At 37.5% G+C, this 20,644-nt stretch overlaps 1 protein-coding gene and 1 long non-coding RNA gene across 2 annotated transcripts in view; one reads left to right on the top strand and one right to left on the bottom strand.

Annotated features, from left to right (window-relative positions):
* Positions 1–9: 9 nt before the first annotated feature.
* The window catches only part of LOC126866450 (nuclear migration protein nudC), a 102,873-nt gene continuing 82,238 nt past the window's right edge, over positions 10–20,644 (bottom strand). The window contains exons 5-7 of the mRNA XM_050620043.1: positions 1,399–1,593; positions 603–805; positions 10–523 (exon numbers count right to left, since the gene is read on the bottom strand). Coding sequence (XP_050476000.1) covers positions 472–523; positions 603–805; positions 1,399–1,593 — 450 coding nt within the window. The 3' untranslated portion in view covers positions 10–471. The remainder of the gene's footprint in view (positions 524–602; positions 806–1,398; positions 1,594–20,644) is intronic.
* LOC126866461 (uncharacterized) lies at positions 13,411–19,005 on the top strand. The gene is made up of 3 exons (XR_007689872.1): positions 13,411–14,449; positions 14,534–14,652; positions 14,768–19,005. It is a non-coding gene; the product is annotated as an uncharacterized LOC126866461 (long non-coding RNA).

Here is a 20,644-nt window from a genome sequence, read left to right as displayed (position 1 = left end):
AGCCGACGATCTCTTTCTTCCTCACATTCTTTATTCAAATTATACGAAATGTAACGTGAAAAAAATCATACAATATACATTTGTGCTGACCGATATTGTACTCGTTTTAGAGTACTAATCTAAACCGAACGCTTCGAAGATAATCGAAGGAAAATAAAATGGAATTGTCAAGCGAGAGTTATTAGAAATCTAGAAAATTCTTTACCATGACCACGGATTCAGTCTTTGACTGGATCGTGGTGCCATCTCTTGAGCTTGGTAACATGCCCGGGACGCGTGATACGCAAACTAATTAGTACAGACTATGTCGTGACGATTAACAAAGTACCATAAAGAGTTTCACTGGATTCGCGAGGGCATATACCGATAATATTTTCCTTTTGTTTTTATATCATATTTTTCTCGTATCTTCTGCATAATCAGTTTTGTAAAACCTTGAACATTCGGTCATTTACAATCGGTCGAATCGTTTTAGTTGAATTTGCACTTAGAGAAGTCCATCTCAGGATGCTGTTCCATGAACCTGAAAAACAAAAATTTACAACATTTAGATCTTTAACGTTAAGTTGATTTATAGCGAGTTTGTGATTGTTGTTTCGTACTTTTTGATCACATCTTGCTTCTTCTGTTCGTCGGACGTTGGCAGGCCCAGTTCCTTCTGTCTCTGGTCGTACATCATCTTCTCCACCAGACCTCTGGTTTCACCGTCGAGATCGGAGAGTTTACTAGGCTCAGGATTCACTTTCTTCGTGCTGATCTCTGGGTCACAGGTCACCACGTGCGCCCACCATTGCATTTTGTTCACCTGCGGAAAGAATAGGTGATTCCTGCTTTCAACCAACTGTTCATTAAACAGAATCAGTGTTTAAAGAATCTCCGAATGTATTGGATTTATGTATAAAAGTTGAAAGTTAGAATATTTTCGAAGAACAACCATTTTAAGTTAGATCGATAATAAAAGTATCGAAACACACCGTGTCATTTACTTAAATTTGTTTCTGATAAAAATTAAAAGTTAACTTGTGCAAACAGAGAAATAATCCAAAAAGTCCTACCTCACTCTTCATTAACTCGATAAACACAAAATCATCAATGAGATATCTATCATGATTAACCAATTATCGAAATATCAACAAACGCCACCGAATCCTGTCAATTAAAGATCAAGCAAACAGTTGCTTGTTAAATGGTCACGATTTAACCTTCGCCAAAATTTTTTATACACTGGCTTGATCATTCAGGGCCACGTCAAGTCAAACGAATTCTTTGCGTATTCGATACCATCGGACAGAATTCCCGCTAGCGCGATAGCATCGTCGAAATCCTCGTTTGGACAAGGTCGCGTGTCCAGGGGACCGAGGAACGAATGAAATTGGCATGTTTATTCGCATCACTTACCTTCTCCAGGTTGATCAACAGCAATTTTCCATCCTCGATCACCCAAGTGGATTCTTCCACTTTGACTTCGTGTGGAAAATCACCGTCGATGATCGGCGGCTGACCCTTGATGCCACAGGTCAGCCGCTTCTTCGTCATCGTGACGGCAACGTCCTTGGGCCTGGCCGAGAAGTTCACTTTCAGAGGTACTTTGATCTGGAATTAGACGATAATAAATGTTATTTCATTCATACGGAATGTGGCGCGAATCGGTCGCCATGAGTTGGCAGATTTATTCGAACTAGTTATGATAGTTTCACAAATAAAAAAAAAAAAAAAAAAAAAAAAAGAAAGAAAGAAAAAGATTTCAAGGAGGCAGAGTTTATTGATGTTAAATTACGAATTTATCGGTGTAAAAAGATTCTGAAAGTACCTTTCTGCTACAAAGGAAATGAGGTGATCATGCATTTCTTAAGTGGCATTATGTACTTTTCTTTTTATGTTCTTAAATTATCTGGTTCTATGTTTTTGCTTTGGTTTTTCTTACGTCGTTTAAGAATACGAAAAGAAAGGTATACAATGCTGTTTAAAAAGCGCAAGATGGCTGAGATTTCTTCTCGCCAATGTATAATTTTACGTTATATATAATTATAAACATTGTATATAATGAACTTTCCTTTGATATATTATTAATAAATATTTCAACTATAAAAATTTATATATATATATATCTTATTCGTTTGACATTTTCAACTATTCCTTTCACAAATTATACTTTTATTATTTAATTATTATTAAAACACAATTTATTATTAATTGCCCTAAAAACTCTTTCTTTGTTTCTATCTTACAATCTATCACGAGAAAAGTCTATTATAGAGATTAAAATAATAATCAATCTTATTCCTATCAGATGAGGTCTAATTGAGCATGAAAATCTTTAACAACACAGCTCACGTATACCAATACAATCAATGACTAGCTCTTTCCTTTCCAATCGATAAATCCAATAAAAAAATCGAGGTTCTTCGTTTAACCTCAAAGTAAACGATCTCCTCGACGTGCACAAACGACGTTCATCGAGTCTATCGTAACAATAGCGCGATTCATTTGATCGATGAAGGGATCGATCATGGTTCCGCACGGCTACCCTCTCAGTCCTTCTCGCGACTGCGATTTCATTGCGTATCATCGTGATCCACTTCTCCACCGTGGCCTTGGATTTCGGAAACCCAACGGTGCAGCCTTCGTGACGGACCTTGGGCAATTTAGAATCCAACGAACGAAATATACCGTATAAGGGGAGAAAAGAAGGGAGAAAGATCCCATAGTACGATAATAAAATTTACGCATTTCGCGAATTACTTTTTAATCACGCTTCTTTTTGCCCGACTCGCCATAATATCGATTACGGTGTTTGCATATAATAATTTACTACATAATAATATGGTGATTTGGCACACAAACTGTCGACGTTAAAAAGAATCTGGAGTTATTTGAACGAAAAGAGAGAGAAAAAAAAAACAGTTCTACAATATATTTTAACGTAAAGTTTGTCTTTATGATTTGTTTTATTACCGTGTGCTTCAAATTCGTATCTTTTACCTTTGAACGAAGGTTTACGTGTCGGTTTACGTACAGCAAGGAACTGGAATTAATCGGCTGTAATGAAAACGGATTCTTGGTTGATCAGCAGCCTGATTACTTTCATATTGTCTTAAGACCACTTAATAGAGTCGATGGAAAATGGGGTTAGTGGAAGTCGCTCACGAGAAGTATCATTACGAAAGGAAACTGCTATGAATGAAATCTGAATATGAAATCGCACGGCTCGTACTTTTACATCCAGAGTAATGAGCTGAATTAATCCGTCCATAAGGAATGCTTTGCCCCGTTCAAAAACAGACATAAGAAAGGAACATTCTTAAGGATCAAGCCGCCGCATTCGAACAAGTGTTACATAATAGAATTTCTAACACAGAAGTAACCCGCAACGAAATAGAAAAAATAAGATTCCTAAGATTTTCAAGCTATTACAGCTTAATATCGTTTCTTATAAAAATACTAAACTTTCTTCCAAAACCTTTGCTACAAAAGAAAAGAAAAGAGAGAGAGAAGCAAGTAATAAAACAACCAACAAAAAAGGTTTTCCAAGATACAAGTTATCATTTATCTTACAAGTATTATACACTAAGACTACTTTGACGACTCAAGTTCCCAATTATAATTCCCATTCGTCGCAAAACCTCCAAACTCTAAAAATAAATATCAAGAAATAACAGAATCAGCAGCAGTCCATCGGTAAAACTTCATTCCATCGACATTCCTCCCTATTTAATCATCTCCATAATCACACTCGTGAGAATCACTTCTCTGGAGGCAACGATCCATCGATGTGGGACGTCCTCGGGTGGCCAGCATCAGGAACAATTAAATCCACGAAGTTCCAAAATCCTAGATGATCCATCGTGCGTATCTCGTGTCGCAATTACAAGTATTCGAAAGAAAAAAGAAAATCAAGAGAAAGATCACGAACGACACGTGCATTACGCGTCGTGGAATCATCATTATCATCATCGGCGTCATCCTCGCGTTAGACGTGTTCTTGGATTTCCAGCGTGACGACGCCGACGACCGCGGCGACGCTGAGCGTAGCTGAGAGCACCGGTGCGTGGAAACGGATCATGGCTACCGAGTTTGCGCGTTAACAAAGTGGAATATCATTACGATGGAACGGCAGAGAGCATAACCGAGGGAAGAGGCTCGTGTCGCCGGAGATTATCCTCGATCTCTCAGCCGGCATTAACCAGACTGTGACACGAAAATTTGGATCGAGGTGGACAGACGAAAGAGAGGGGGGAGGGGGGGATTCGTATTTTGCAACTGTTCTCTTCGTCACGATTCGCTCGTCAGCTTTTATGCAGCTGATAAGAGACTTCACATTTTCGGAGGAATATTGGCACGTGTGTACATTTTTTAAATTTGAGGATACTTTCGAAATATGTAAGAATGTCATATGTGTCACTGTGTGTCTATTTATTATATTTTACAGGAATTATGTGTCATACATGTTATATTTATTATATCTCTCAGGATTTTCAAAACGTTTTTTCAATGTTTTAAAGAAATATACAACTGTGAAAGATAAAAAATTTCTCGCACGATTGAACCAATTCGAGAAATTTTGCAAATTCGATATTAATAAATATCTTTGGATAACATTAACAAGTTTGATAATAAAACAAATGACAGTTTAGAAACAATTATCCGATTGTTCTATTTAATGAAAAATTATGAAATCGTAAGAGAGAAGTTGATAGTTTCGAACTTTTAACTTGTCAGTTTACTAATACTATTAGTTTGCAAAATATATATGACATATTTGTTTATAAAAAGGCCTTATATTTCTAAGAGCTTCTTATATTGAAAAATGAAATTCGTTTTGTACTCAGACCTTTCTCTAAACTATGATTACAATAATTTATCAGTTACTATATATCATTAGGTGTTCCTAAAAGGAATGGTATTCTGATTGGGACTTTGGAATGATTTATAGTATTTTTGGTGTCTTCAATCGTAGTGTAACGATAAATATTCTTAAATCTGTAAAAATTCGTAAATCTGAGGAATTTTTATGTTAAAAAACTTTTTCAAAGTATAGTTTTTAAACTTGAATCTTGAGAATTACGTAAGAGTGATTTCAGTAGCTTTTTCTGAATTCGCAATTCCTTTAAGAAGTTGATATTATTCTGCATTTAATAACAACCACAACCTTATCGCAGGTAGCAACTGAACGGGTTTTACGATTTGGAAGAAAAGACTTGTTGCCATAGAGCGGATCGTTTTATGGAGAAATTAACAAGCGAACGTACAGTTTCCGTCCTAAACGTCCACTCACGATGATAAGATTAACTTAATCAGTCTATTACTCGAAGAAAAGGAGCAGAAGGAATGCTACATCCGTTTCTTATAAAGGAGATACGTAAATTGTGGCAAAAATGGAAGCGTTTCAAAAGAGTCACGGATCGTGAATTTAAAACTTGTCCTTTAGAAGACTGACGAATCGAAAGTAAAGCAACCTTGGAAGACTAAGGGATGTACGTGAGCAAATTCACGTCTCACACCTCGTCGATGTAGCTCTAAGCAGCCTCCAAAATTCTATTCCTTCGAAATATATTTATGTCAATAAGCTTATGATCATTTCATTTTCATAATCTTCCCGTAGAAATTCAAGCAACTGTTGCATAAGAAGATGCTACATTACATACAATTTAACCAAGTCTTATTTTAAATAATCTAATTAAACAATCGTTACACAAGAATTCATCTGAAAAATGTTCACATTATCATTACTAATCTTTATATCCATTACAGAAAATTTATTCATGCCAGCTTAACAATTATGTATCTCTTCTCCATACACAATTTGAAGCAATCATTACACAAGAACGTATCTGAAAAGAGCTCACCTAGACGCTACAAATCTTTAGACCCATCAAGTGATCAACAGAGAGAAACAGCACATGAAAGCGTCAGAAAAACTTAATCAATTCAATTCGCGCTAACTGTAACAACTGCTCAAGAGATTACCGCCTATTTAACCAGATTCCTTATTATAATAACTCTGCTAACGCAACATCCTCTCAGACTCATTAACCCATTCCAATTATCTAGACTCCAGAGTATAATACCGATTTCCTCTCGATGCTATACAGGACGTTCCAGCAACTCTGTTTATTTGAAATATCTTCGCTGTTAGAAACGACAAATGAAAGTATCGTATACTATTATAAGTGGATATTTATGCATTTTTGGGGAATTTAAGGATGCAAAATTATATAAAATATCCAAAGGAACTTGCTTAATATAATGTTTAATAGATGAAACAAATTTTTATGTAGATTCTATTTCGCTAGGTATGTTCGTAAGAATATAAAACAGCATAAAAATCTATAGTCTAATCGTAAGTATGAAAGTTTCAAGGTTGCAAAGACATCCTAGTATGGTGGCAATGATTTGCTACGTGCGTGGAGCTATAGAGGAAATCTAAAGATCAATTTTATCATAATAACTGAGTATCACAGTGATGCAGGTCAAGACTGGCAATTCGAATTTAATCACGTATTTCCACTTGCAAAAATAACACGCCTGCTTTCATAATAAGTTAAGTAATAACTTATATAATTAATTTTTATAATAACAAACGTAGAACGCAAACCATCGGTAGGTTGATTTATACCACTATAATTGCCAACCCCTTGGCCATGTCGACTACTTCTTTTCAACTCTACGACGTATATAAGTAACATTTTTATTTCATATTTGAAGCAACGAGAGATTTCAAGTGGACAATATTGATGAGACAGCCTGTATAATCACACTGCTCTCCGCTCATTTAATCGTCTCACACTGCGTCATTAGAGGCATCGTTTCCGTGATTTCCAGTCGTCGTTCGCATCGAAGTCATCTTCACTTTGTATGTACACTTGCGAAATCATCGTCTTCTTCTCCACCTGTGGCCGCGTGTTCGTACCCGTGTACGCACGCGTCATTATGTACGGTTATCGTTTACGATGGAACGTCGCCGACAATTTGCAACCGAGGTGGGAGGAGATCCTGCAATTTTCAATCGACGCTCCCTCGTGCCCATTATCCCCGCCGCTCTCGCGGCACGATCGTTTGTTCTTCGCGTTTTTCTGAACTTGTATCATCCGCGGATACCGCCAGGTTGCATGTTACACGGCCACGGGTTTAATATAGAGATTGTTCTGATGTTGCGCAACGCAGATGTCAGTGAACGGTTCAACGGTGCCTCGGAACGTTTAATGGGAGTTCATGGCGAGGGTAATTGAAGCGTTAGGGTATCGGGGAATGCGCGCGATCGGATCAGATAGCGCGCACGCTGGCAGTCGAAGGAAAGCACGCTTGATCTGCGATTCGATGTAGGTTTTTCTAATGAATCGAGGAAAAATGTAATTTCTTCGGCAGGGGAAATTAATTGACGTTGCAAGCATTCCAAGTACCCTTGATTTTAGGTGATTGGGAAAATTTGTTAAACGCTTGATTAGCTGCCAATGTTAGAGGAAGATTGCTCGGAAAACGAACGTTGGTATAACAAATTTGTAATTTAGAACTTGGAAACTATATTCTTGAATCCGAAAGCTTCAATTCATATCTGTGAATTTTAACATGTAGATTTAATTATTTGAAGTAATGTTCTTGGACTTGAATTTTTTTATTTCAATTTGTAAACTTGACGTTTTCGATGCAAATATTTGAAATTTCAGTCCTCCAGTTACTTCTGAATTTAAATATCTGAAATCAAGCCTTCGAAATTCAATTTCCGCAATTTCAATTTCTATATGTTATTCTGAATTTAAATGATCGAACGTCTGGAAATAACAAATTGAAATTGAATTGAAACCCGTAAGAGAGATTGCAGCATTGCGGCGTAAAAACTGGATGGAAATAAGCAGCGAAACCCGGACGGATTTAATCTGATTCGTCAATCAGCACGGGAAACGATGTTCACGAGGACGAACGGACGTATCGCTGGAACAATGAATTCCTTCTGTGGCGAAAACAATTAAGGGGCAACGGTGTGTCAGAGTTTGCCGCGGTTCTGTAACGTAGCCTTGAATTTGAAAGAACAAAAGGATGGATTACGCTAACTAAATGACACGATATGAGAACGTTAGGCGGCTGCGCTTTGTTTCCCTTTGCACACGATTCACCTACTCTATGATATTAAATTGAAAATACAAATCAGTCGGATCGAACCTTTTTCGAAACTGTCAATTACATTCTACAGATGAGATTTGTACGATATAAAAAAGAAATATTCGATTAAAATTACGATATAGCAGAATCGTATTTATCTGAATGTATCGTCGAACAAACAGCTTAAATAATAATTCACTAATTTTCCCTTTATCTATAATTTTTAATTCATACGTTATAATCCACATGCCACTTTCAGAAGCTATTTATAATGTGAATGTACTTTTATATTTTCGTAACCGTAGACATATTTCTACTAAATTAATGTAGAAGATAACAGAATGTGTTTTATTAAAGTTGGACAAAATCGAATTCAGTTCAACATAGAATTGCAAGGGTAATTGAGTACTAATTGAAATTTCGTTCCAATAATGCATTTCTACTGCATATTTCGTTCTCAACTCATTATACAAGGTGTGAATTTACTTTCGAATTCTTGTAAATGGCCACCGTACCAAAAGAATTCCACAGAGGAAAATTAACAAGTATTCGCGTTTCCTTCTTTTGAACGTTGTGAGAGAGAAAGAGTACAATGAAACGTGTTTAACGATACTGCATGCTGCGTGAGTTTCAAGAGGAATTTGTTTCCTGTGTCCATATAGTAATCAGGCTTGCGGTTTTCGCCGTGACAGATCGAACACGGGTTACAACATGTATAAGGTATCCATTGGCGAACATTTCATTGAATAAGCAACTTTCTCTGGTCTGTTGACTGTCTACGCAGATAACTTTGCTCCTTGAGCAATACAACGCGCTTTCTACTCGAACAGTTAAATTCCAACAGACATCAATAATCTCTCCTAAACTAATCTCATTACGAAGTTGACTCGCTACAATTTTTACCCTTTGTTTCTATTATTGATATCGAGTAATCTAATCATAGTCATTTTTAGCTGCCAAGTTTCAAGTCGAAGCGAATTAATTTTTTGTCCACACACAAAAATTATTTGTCGCTTCATTGTATGTTTATCAAAACCGATTTATCCGATAGATGTACAAACCAACCATAAGTGTTTATCTTACAATCGAGCTATTCCACTGATACAAAGTTTAAAATTTTTCGTTGAAAGAACCTTCCAGGAGAAAATCATTTATCTGGAAATTCGGTTTCATTTATAACACGTAACTGGCTGACCCATGATGCGTCACATAACTCGTCATCATTACAGGGCCGAAGGCTAGTTTCTCGGAGAGCTTCGTAACTTTAGACAAAGTCACGCAACGGATCAAACTTTCATCGTAGATTCGTTCAATGGCCCAGTGGATCGAAGGTTGCAGCGCGTGGAACCGATTTATTTGGTGTCTTCGCCAAAATCCTTGGTAATCAAGAATTGACGTTGCTACCCGCTTACGAATTGTTGCGCAATCGAATAGTTTTCTCTTTACTCATTGCGCCGAATAACGTGTCAAAAATCACGTCGTGACATCGAACCCTTTACGGATCAGAGATCACATTTTCCTGTCGGTATCTGGCAAATGATCGTCATTCGCCAATGAAACTTGTTCGACGATTTATAATATTTTTCTGCACGAAAAATGGATGTGACTTGTACCATTAGTAGCTCATTTGTGATACTTAAATTGATAATTGGATAAAAGGACGATATAAATCGAGTCGATAAAGTATACAGATTTGTCTCTAAAATCGTATTTGACCTAAGAAAAATGAAAGAAAATATATACAGTGTTCAGACATTTATTACAGAAAATAACAAAGCGTCGTAGCTTTTTCACATATCGTTTTCTTAAAACGCGTAATTTCAAAATTTAAGTTCTTTAGAATTGTCACTTGAAATCTCATGTATATTAGGAAATAATACATTTGTAATCCAAGTACTTTATGTAAAATCTGATGCAAAGCCATATAACACTTTTTGAAATGTTTTCTTTCCTTTTGAGTTTAATAGCAGCAATTCAATAATAATTCGCCGAGTCACGTACGACTGGAAGTTCCATTCAACGTCAGAAGCTTCTGGTCATTATTTCGAGGAGGCGTTCGACGTTAGACTTGAATCGATTAGGTCGAACCAAGGCTGATGGTGCAGGTTTAATATTCATGCCGCGGGTACACGGTCAATGAGTAGTACTACGTTTAGATACAGCGTTAAAAAGGCATTGACATAGTAACGCGAGCGCCTTAAAGGCTGATACAATTGAACATCAATGATCTAGCGTTCTTATTATATTATGTATACTCGGTTATATTTATAAATTTCCTTTTCAATCACGATCGAGTAAACGATTTCTCTCATAGAGAATCGTTTTTGCTGTTTAACGAATGAGGTCGAGACGTACTAATAAAAAGCAAGAGTTACTAACTCGTATCTATCTTATTAACATATATAATATTTGCAAACGATGATGTACTTCAACACGAAACCATAATATTAGTTTTCTAACAGATAGAAACGATTAAGCTTAACACTTAACAGTACTCTTTCTTTCTAGGAATCGTTTAAGCATTCGTCACAAGAAACTGTTCGTGTTTAATGACACCACGTATGAATTAAATTAGGCTCATTTATTTCTTACAGTCGACTATGAGTATCATATGATTTAGAAGTTATACATATACAGAGCCTGTATATTAATATCTTTTAAATCTTATTTTAATTACTCATGTTTAATAAGAATATGAATTTACATAAAAGTCCACACTCTACTGATGATAAATTTACACCGATGCTTTCTAATAGAAAAAAGGCAATTTACGACTAAAGAATGGACCACGTGTCCATTAAATATAAATCTAATTACATTCAAACCAACCGAAAAGAATCGATCCAAGGGTCGACACTGCGTCGAATGTGAAACGAAAGGCATCGGTCAGAAAGTTTCCAATTTTTTCCCAACCTTTTTCACGGCGGCGATTGTTCGTCCGCTCGAGCAACCTTTGATCCGCAAGGACGCGATTTCCTTCCTTTCAACGTCCGATTACTTCACGCGAATAAATCACAATAAATAGCTTGTCGCGGGCGAACAAATCGCGGCCGACGACAAAAACGACCATCCACCGCTTTCGACGTTAATTGGATCATTATACCGATACAAACTACTTACGGCGGTCTTTCGATTGATATCGAACGATCTTTATATATAGACGAGCCTGATTATTAATCCTGACGTACACATGCTGATACTTGAAGCTCTTTGTGCTATACGATGTCCGATCATGCGTATAGACGATCGAAGAAAGGGAGTTTCTTTCACGAAAGAAGTCAAAGAGATGAAAAGCAAGAGAGAACAATAAGAGCCGATATTATCTCGGGCGACGATTCTCTTTATCAATACGATCGTTAGATCCCATTCCATTCAAGGTCAGCAGACTGTTCTCGAACGATGAAGTGCATTTACATTTATCGGGATGATCGTTTCTGCACTCTCACGCTCGATAACGAAATCCCATGGCGCATCGCGCGTACAATGTTGCACTCTACGTGCAATACGCTTTACATTTCGTTGCTCGTGATTCTGATAAAGTAGTAGTGCTGTATTGTTGTATTTTATGGCGCTACGATCTTCTTGCGGAATAATTTACCAAGTAATGGTAGCGGTGAATTGTAGATCGTAAAGTAAATCGCGTATTTCTCTTCTATGTATTTACGATCTCATGTCGAATAGGATAATTGTAGTGATTTGTAATTTCTAATATTTCTCAGAAATCAAAGATCGTTTGTAGCATTGCATTCAGTTTATTAGCGAAGTTGATGCTGTTATAGAGGATTTATTAGTATTGATGATATTACTTGTGCCTTGTACAATTTCGTTGATAATATTCCGACATTAAAAATTGTGCAAGAGAACTCCAGAAATTGTAGCACAGGCAAATTGTTATTAGAATCTTGTAATTTCGAGACCAAGAACGGTATTTCGTGAACGAAACTACTGAATTCAGTGACTCACGAAAAATTTACAAGCCTATCTAGCTTTGTCTGTGTGCAACTTTCGATTTCGTTAATTGTGTCGTAAAAACGAGTGAAATTGGGAGATAAATTGATCCAGGTGTCAGGCCTAGCGAAGATAAATTAAGTATATAGTAAAAATTTAGATAAAGGCAATTTTTCAGTGAAACGTATATGGAAAAAGATCGTAGTACATAAAACTGATTTCTTATTGAAATCACACAAGAGTATAAATTATATGAGATGTCGTTTCGAAGAAATGAGCAGCCTAATAAATCTATTCGGCACATATTTATATATCGATAAGTACTACTAGCTTCTCGATATTCGATATTTCACTATACCATTAAACTATTACCTAATAACAATTTGTCAAGTCACACCCTTTTGAAACTTTGTTAAATTCACTGACCTCGTATATATCACGAAGAATGACATGAATTTAAAAACCGCGAAACAGAGGCATACTTACGCGAATATTCATAGCTATTCTGAAAGCTATTTTCTCGCGAGGTTCGTGCACGCCAACCATAATTCATTTCACATTTTCAACGTGATATCACGTAAAGGATCGTTCATAATGGATTGTCGTGTCTCTCAAGAATTTGATACCAGTGTCTCATAAAAGAGCGGCCACTGATTTACAAGCTGACAGCGGAATACTTAATTTCGAGTAGTTAAATTTTTAAGGATGGCCGTCGGAGGTGACGGTGAAATGATAAAGTAACGTTTCGGAGATCGATCGAAGCCCGTTATCTTTCGACCTGTTGTTCAAACACTCGAATTTATGTTCTAAAAAGAAGAAGAAGAAGAAGAAGAAAAAAAGGATTCACGTCCAACAATTCATTTAAAATTCATGACACAAATGTCTGCAGGTACCTCGCGTATTATTGGACGTTTATATGGTACTTACGTTCAAATTTCGTTGTAATTATTATTCGCTTAATTGTCGGATCGAATCGAGCAACCGTTTCGTAGGCGATGACATCAGCAGCAACTGCTTTACAAAATCACTGGAACCATAAAACTCGCGGGTTGCAAAAGCGATTGCATATAGCATTCCGGACTCTAATTAAAGAACAAATCGTTAAAACAATGTTGATGTACTTAACAAGAAAACATTTCTAAGATAAAAACTACATACGGTATAATGAATTGGAAATATAAATAAATTTATCTCATCTAGAAATGAAAAAACCCTGTTCCAATCTAATCCAAATACGGACGATCATGTATTATCTACTTATTTACCTACCAATTTTTATCTACATTTTGTATATATATATATGTTTTCTAATTCGAATAGTACCAAACAATACATCTATACCAATTAATAGCTTTTAACCTTTGGGCCATTATGAGAAGATATTGTCAACTGGGATTCCTTTTCCCATAAGAAAACAAAATTCTGATTATAGAGCATCAACACTTTGATCAGCAAGATAATTATAGTCGTAATTCTTTCGAGCGTTTGTTGGGAGAAGAAACTAAAAATCTATGGTCCCAAGTTATCCTTCTTCCAAAACAAAAACACAGGCACAAAGAACTCTGTTGTACAATAATACGAACGCTTGGCCAATAAATATTAATTACAACAACATACTACTATGATAATTGCAAACGCGTTTCTCATGACTTTATAAAATTTCTAATCGTTAACAGACTTCATCCTCCAACTAACGTGATCTCCAAAGCCCTGTCCACGAATCCTGCTTTATTCGAACGTATCCACGTTTCTTTCAGCCGTTCGACATCGTTTCGACGAAGACGTACGGTCACATAAAGAAGTATAGCTGGCAAGGGCAGGGGAGTAAAAGCGACTATAAAACGAAGAGGACAGGGAAGATCGATGAGCCTTCGCGGCTCCGCGTTACACAGGTGCACTACGTGCACAGGTGAACTGTGGTGATTCTACGAAAGCACGTGCACGATACTAAACAGATGAGAGAGGTACATAGAGGGACGAGAAGAGATACGAGGCCCAGATAGAAGTGGCGCGTGCGCCTATGCATCCGGCTTAAGAAAACTTCAGACACGTCGATTCAGTGGGAAAAACGCGAGGTCTTTATGTAACCGGTTCGGACACGAGAAGTTTAAGAAGCTCCCGTATCCGAACGATACGAATAAAAGCGTGTAGGGTCTAATGGTGTCAGATGGTGTCTTTCGCCGTGTGTCCTGAAAAGGCGAGCAACACACGTGTTCCACGCGGGTACGACGACGAGCGTTTTGTAATTTTGTTAATCGTTCGTGCGAGCCATAGCGATTAAGTAATGATGGAAAGCCCGGTTGCAACGAGCAAGCCGAGCGAGCGCTACGATTTTTGTTAGATGCGCCTCGATAGGCATCTTCTGGCTGGAATCGGTGGCCTTCGCGATTCTTCGATAGTTTCGGTGAGTAAGAGAACGCAATTTTGTAAGGTTTCGTGTTCCTTTTTTCTCTTTTTTCAGTAATTTCACTGGAATTTTGTTTTTTAGGGTTTCGTGTGAGATGTTTCTCTTTTCGATTGGGATATTAGCGATTTACCTTGCGGTATATTATTCTGAAAATCTGAAGTACATAAGTATGTGAAATTGGGTCAATCTATTTTCTACAGGTATCTAAATGATCTCTTATTTGTACTTATATTTATCAAGAATTATACATGTACACACTAAAGTGAAGACTTAGAACAATTAGCATTTTCAATCACATAATAATACATGTTCTAGGCAAGACATTCGGTGGATTATTTGAGCCATTCAAAAGATAAGTTCATTAAATTATAAATGTTAATTACATCTTGCCAAAAAAAGCTGTATTCCGGATGTAAATTTACTACAATTTATTTCTATATTTTTAATAAGTTCACAAAGGCAATAAATCTATTATTTTTTGCCAGGTTTAGCAGACCTACTGTAAATTTTACCAGAATAGCTTATAATTTCCTACAAATCGAACAATTAACCTTGACAAAGTCAGCCAGTTCAGCTTCTGTGCGTGTCCCATTTACTAAATATATACTCTATACTACCATCGAAATACATAAAATTTAATGAAATCCATCCATGATTTCATAACTACCAAACACTTGCCGTAACCAACCAAGCGTGCCTATACTGATGAATGGGGGTGTAAATAAGAGAGATTAAAACCATCATGTTCTCACCAAAGAAACACTATCACAGAAGAGATAAATACTAAAAGATCGTTGAAAGCAACATTCGAGGATGCCAATCGGCGCGTAAACACGATCGAGAGTGATCAGGCAGTTTTTCACGCGAGATCGTTGGATTTATCGATGATCGGCGAGCGTCGACGAGGACGCGGTTGCAACGTTTGACGTTAATCGATGGAAACTTTATAGCCAGGCGATATATTAGCGGAGAAGGCAGGTGTTGGTGTCGATCGGTCGGCGAAACCGTGTGGTAGCGGTTCGCCGGCAAAAATTCCAGAGGTCCGGGACCGGTTCCTCCCAAAAAATTGGCGCCGAGCGGACCATGTTTCGGGTCAAAGAACGACCTTGCCTCTCCGTGCCCCGTTCGTCGCTCGTGTGTGTTCCCCACGTACTTTTTCGCGTCCTCGTGCCCCACCGCCGCGATACATCGTGGTTTCGCATCGCCACCTCGACGCCAGTGGCGTAATATTACACGATCGTTCGAAATAAAAGGAAGAAGAGAAAAAAAGCAACATACCAGAGAAAACACGAAAACAGAAATAGTTAATCGCTGGAATCCGGTGGCGCTTGGAAGTTTACAGAATCTCGAATTTCTCCCGATTTTCTGTACGATTGCCCGGAGCATTGTATTTATTATCGCCAAGATCAGAAACAAGCGTAAAATAGTGACTACTGTTTTGCAGAAACTGCATATGTTCTTATAAAAAGTATCGATGGCATATGTAATAATGAATGTTTTAATATTGTTGTTTATCGTGTATATGAATAAAGGTGTAACTTGCGACGATAGTATTATATAGAAAGTGATAATTCAATTTTAAATGCGACTATTTAAATTGTCGCGACTTATATTAATAGGCGTGTGAAATTGGAAATTGGTCAAATATTTCACTAACCAAATGGTTACTGGGAAATAGTCGCCTGAAATTTGTACAGCGTTACAGCGTGAAGTAGGTTTCTCATAGCGGAGCCTATAGAAGCTTATATAGATTCAGAGAGTCAGCACGAACAATGAACGTGTGCACGGCGTCTGCATCTGTTCGAGAAAGTGCAAGCGTTTTGTAATCTCGCGTAATTTTACGAGGACAGAGGCTCGCGGCTGATGCGATTCGACTTGCTGGCCATCTGTCTACGCGGCGAGATTTTGTTATAGCGAGTGTTTTACGCGGTCCCTTGCGCCATAGTAATACCGTGAAAAATCGTGATATTAAGGTTATTCAGTCCGAGTAATTAATCATACTTTGAACGTACGAATATTGCACTTAAAACGAGACTGATTGCCCAAGAATAGAATAATTAATGTACTCCCAGGGCGATTATTTAGTACCTTTCGTCGCTACCGATCACCGTTAAACGTAAGACATCGTCAAACAAAACGAACGTTTCGGGCGACAATAAGGAAACTCGATCGCATCGATACACGTGCTCTTTAGTTGCCATTGTAACGAGATACAAACAATCGAAGGAGCTTTTTTTCGTTACCGCGTTACGCCAGTGGCTGATACACTTATTGAGTACGCGATCGGTGGCGTGCAACCGCGCATGCGCATGATCGCCGCAAAGTTGCGCACAAGCGAACGCGCGAACCGCGCACAACAAGGCAATTGTGCAACTCGCCACTCGACGATAGGGGGACAAGGGGGCGAAGAGCGCCGATCGGTGGCGCGGCCGCCAAAAGTGAAATCGAGAGGTGGAACACAGGACGAAACGGAGGGGAATCGCCGGCAGCTGTTAAATGAAAACATAGGATTAAGGGTAAACCAGGAGCTAGAGAGAGGCGAGCCATTATGCATGATCGAGATCGCGGATATCTTGCCAATTTTGCTCTCTTTCGATGTACTATTGCTCACCAGATATTTGAACAAGAAGTATTTGAACGCTTATCATAACGAGAATTTAAGTATACAATGTATGTATTATATAAGACATTTTGAAACTTCATTAGTGCTAGTAATAAATCACGTCTATCGTGACTATATTGGTAGAGTTTAAATCCAATTTGAAAATGTACACAGGAGATACAAACTAAGAAAATGATGAAACAGTGGCTATAAAAAGTATTAACACATTACTGTATTTATTATATAGCATTTACATACTAATTAGTCGGATTCAAGTATATTAAATTTCGTATCATGTAGTAGCACTTTCATATGGTTACAAAAACTTGCTACTATGAAAATCAAATAAATAACCTGATAAGAAGACGTCTCATTGAAAATTAAGGATATGTGGCAATACTTTTTGGAGCCACTGTATATAATGCACTTGACTAGCAGCATATTTACAGTCTTTATTACAGTCAGATAGTCAGTTGACCGTTTTCATTTAACCTTCGTATTTTTCATGATGCTGTTTTTTTTAAATAACAAAGGAGATCTTACTAAGTAATAAAACAGTTAACCATCTGGCGATTCGTTGCGCAACTACGTATGGAGATACTTTGGCTATCGAAACAGAAACAACGCGAACGATTGACATTATCGACGCTTAGAATCGCAGAGAATGGTTCGAGTTGCTAAAGGACCACCCATGCAAGAGGTATACGTATACAAAAATTACGCTCATGCGGGCACTGCCTAACGATTCGACCGCGATATTTTGCGTAATTTATTTCGCGGTTTCTTGCATTGGAAGAAATCCACTTTTCTCTTATTTACAGTTTTAACTTGCAATTTATATGTGTCTTTTCACCACGTGTACAGATTATAGCGGATAACAAAGTTTCTGTCACTGTGAATACTTGTACTGATCCTCGCGTATTTCATTTCTCATCGCACACAGTTTTTACGCAATTGTCCTCTTTATTACTTAATAATTACTGAATTTATAGTTATTTCGTTATTATCTACAAAACATAGGACAAACTCGGGTTCCTATAAAGATTTGAAGTGTAATCTGTCTTTGAAAATCCACTTCCTGAATTTCATTTCATTTAAATTTTCTTTTTAAATCTGGTTACTATAACTTTCACTCTATATTTGCCTCTACCCATATGATGCGCAATTTTATAAGGATATTTCAAACGTTACTAAAAAAATCTTGCCTCATAGAAGCAAACGTATTACATATTTGACTGTGGCATAAGAAATGCAATTAATTCACACATTAATGCGACCCTAGACTAGCGTTATGGGATCAGAATGTTAGGAAGACATTAATTCGCATTGTTTCCAGGATTTCCATTATGCAAAGCGTCCATCGGTGCAATTTTGTGCGGCATTCCTTGACACGAATGCGCATGGAAACGCACGCGTGCGCGCCGCACAGAGAGTACGATAAATTTTTAGATAGACTTTAATCGCGCCGTTGCGTTGACTGGATACGCGGTGAAATATCGCCGTTACGTGCGACTCGTCGTAATTAAATACATAATAATTCCTTGGACGTTGAGAGGATCGACGATTACCGTGGTTGGTGCGCACGCTGATTCCTCGAGCGTACATAAGCGGAATGCATCGATCGATTCAAAGTGGAGTCTGACTTCGCCTCGACGCGGTGTGTGCACCGTTATGGCAACTACGGCTGTCATTCGTCCGAGTCTCGACCGAATCAAGAATCGCTTTGCGTGGAAACTATTGTTTCCAGTTGAGAAATAGCAAATCTCGTCCAACTTGGTTAGCACAAGTGGCAGCTGCTAGCCCTATGTTTGGTTCTATCGACAATTACTTGTACTTTTTATTTGGTTTGAAGCCTCCAAGATTAATTCACTCTATTAGAATGGGATTACTTTAGTAGACTGTAATTTTTCTCATTATTGTAATTGAAGGACTGAAGGAAAAAGGTATGTGTCTAGATTTTTAATTCGAAGGAACTGTGGATAAAATTATCATTTAGTACAAAAGTCTGTATACTGTCAAATATTAAAATATTTTTGTATTTATAACCACCAAAAACATAGAAACTCAATAGGCTGGATAGATCAACGTATTATTTGTACAATGTTAAGATAAAAATTGACTTCAAGGAAATAATTAAAGAAAGGATGTATAAGCATTAATTAAATCCTTTTGTGCAGTATATTTATTCTATTCGTTTCTAAAAAAGGATGTATTTATACCACTTTTGTATTGAGTCCCTCGATACTATTGACCAATTCAATATAGAATTTTCGATTGCAACATCCATTGTAACAAAGGTCAAACATCTCCAATAACAATTTCAATCCAATCAATCTCATCTGAGAGACTCATCTGAGCCTAATCTAATGTGCTTCGAAATTATTTCAGCTCGAAATTATCGAAAGAAAATTTAGTTTGCTTAAGGAAAGTATTATTAACGAGTGATGAATCATATATAATAATTACCAAAGGGCAATCATATTTCAATCCATTGCACAACGATCGATACAACGAAACGATTCTCGTGTAGCAGCTGCTTAAAAGCAATTTCTTGTCTTCTCAAACGTTCTATTCCCCCATAGTCGACCGCGTTATGAGCAGCCGCTTGTCCATCTCGATTGTTGCGCCAGACTCGCCGGCGCATCTACTACTTAGGTCCCTGTCATTGACATCGGCAATCATTATCATCATCCTCATTACATTTGCGACGAGTACCACCGATTGATTCCAGTTATTACAAGCATCGATCCACCAACGATGATCCTTCCCTGCGAATGGGGAACCCGCGGCAAACCTGGGTTAATCGACGATAATGTGGCTTTCGATTGGGAAACACAGCTTTGATCCAGGTCAACGACTATCGCGCGCTTTGATCGTGCATGGGGCGATCCTTTATTGAAATCGTTAGGAGGTTTATTAAGTCAACATTTGTTGAAAATGTTAGGTAACTGCTAGAAAATCTCTTGGAAATCTACGAATTCCATACATTTCTTTCATAAATGATATTTGCAAAATAAATATTTTCTCTCTTCTGAATAAATGTTTTATGGTAAAATTAATGAAATTTCCTGGAAATAAAAGATCGACATCTTTCTCATGAGAGGTTTCAAGATTTATTAGCGGCGAATAGAGGAATATTTAAAATTGGTAGTTGGTTAAATATACTGAGATTTTTTAGAGAAACGTCTATGAATCGCGAAGAGTCGGGAATTAGCCAATCGATATTGCGAATCGGTTGAATCGAGATCGTCGATCCGACTCGATGAACGCCTTTCACGCACAGGTTACTCAACCGAAATCGTTACAATTTCTTTATCCATCCGGAAACCGCAACTCCGCGCCGCCTAAGTAATACTCGCCGCTTCTGTTTTCGAGGAGTTAAACACCAGTTAAACCAGTTGAAGACTTGCTGTTCGTGATACGGATTGGATTTCTATCTTTGTATAACATTGTATAATATTTTATTCTTCACAGTTGAATTATTCATTAACTTGTTAACCGAACAAGACGAGTTAACTCATTATTCGTTGTAACATGGTTAAGACGGTTAACAGATAGCATAGTTTAAGGTTAGAAGTAGGAGTTGTGTT

Source organism: Bombus huntii, chromosome 6, assembly GCF_024542735.1.
Source record: "Bombus huntii isolate Logan2020A chromosome 6, iyBomHunt1.1, whole genome shotgun sequence".
NCBI classification, from domain to species: Eukaryota; Metazoa; Arthropoda; class Insecta; order Hymenoptera; family Apidae; genus Bombus; species Bombus huntii.
The sequence above is the reverse complement of the archived record's forward strand: the minus strand, read 5'-3'. Positions and strand labels throughout refer to the sequence as shown.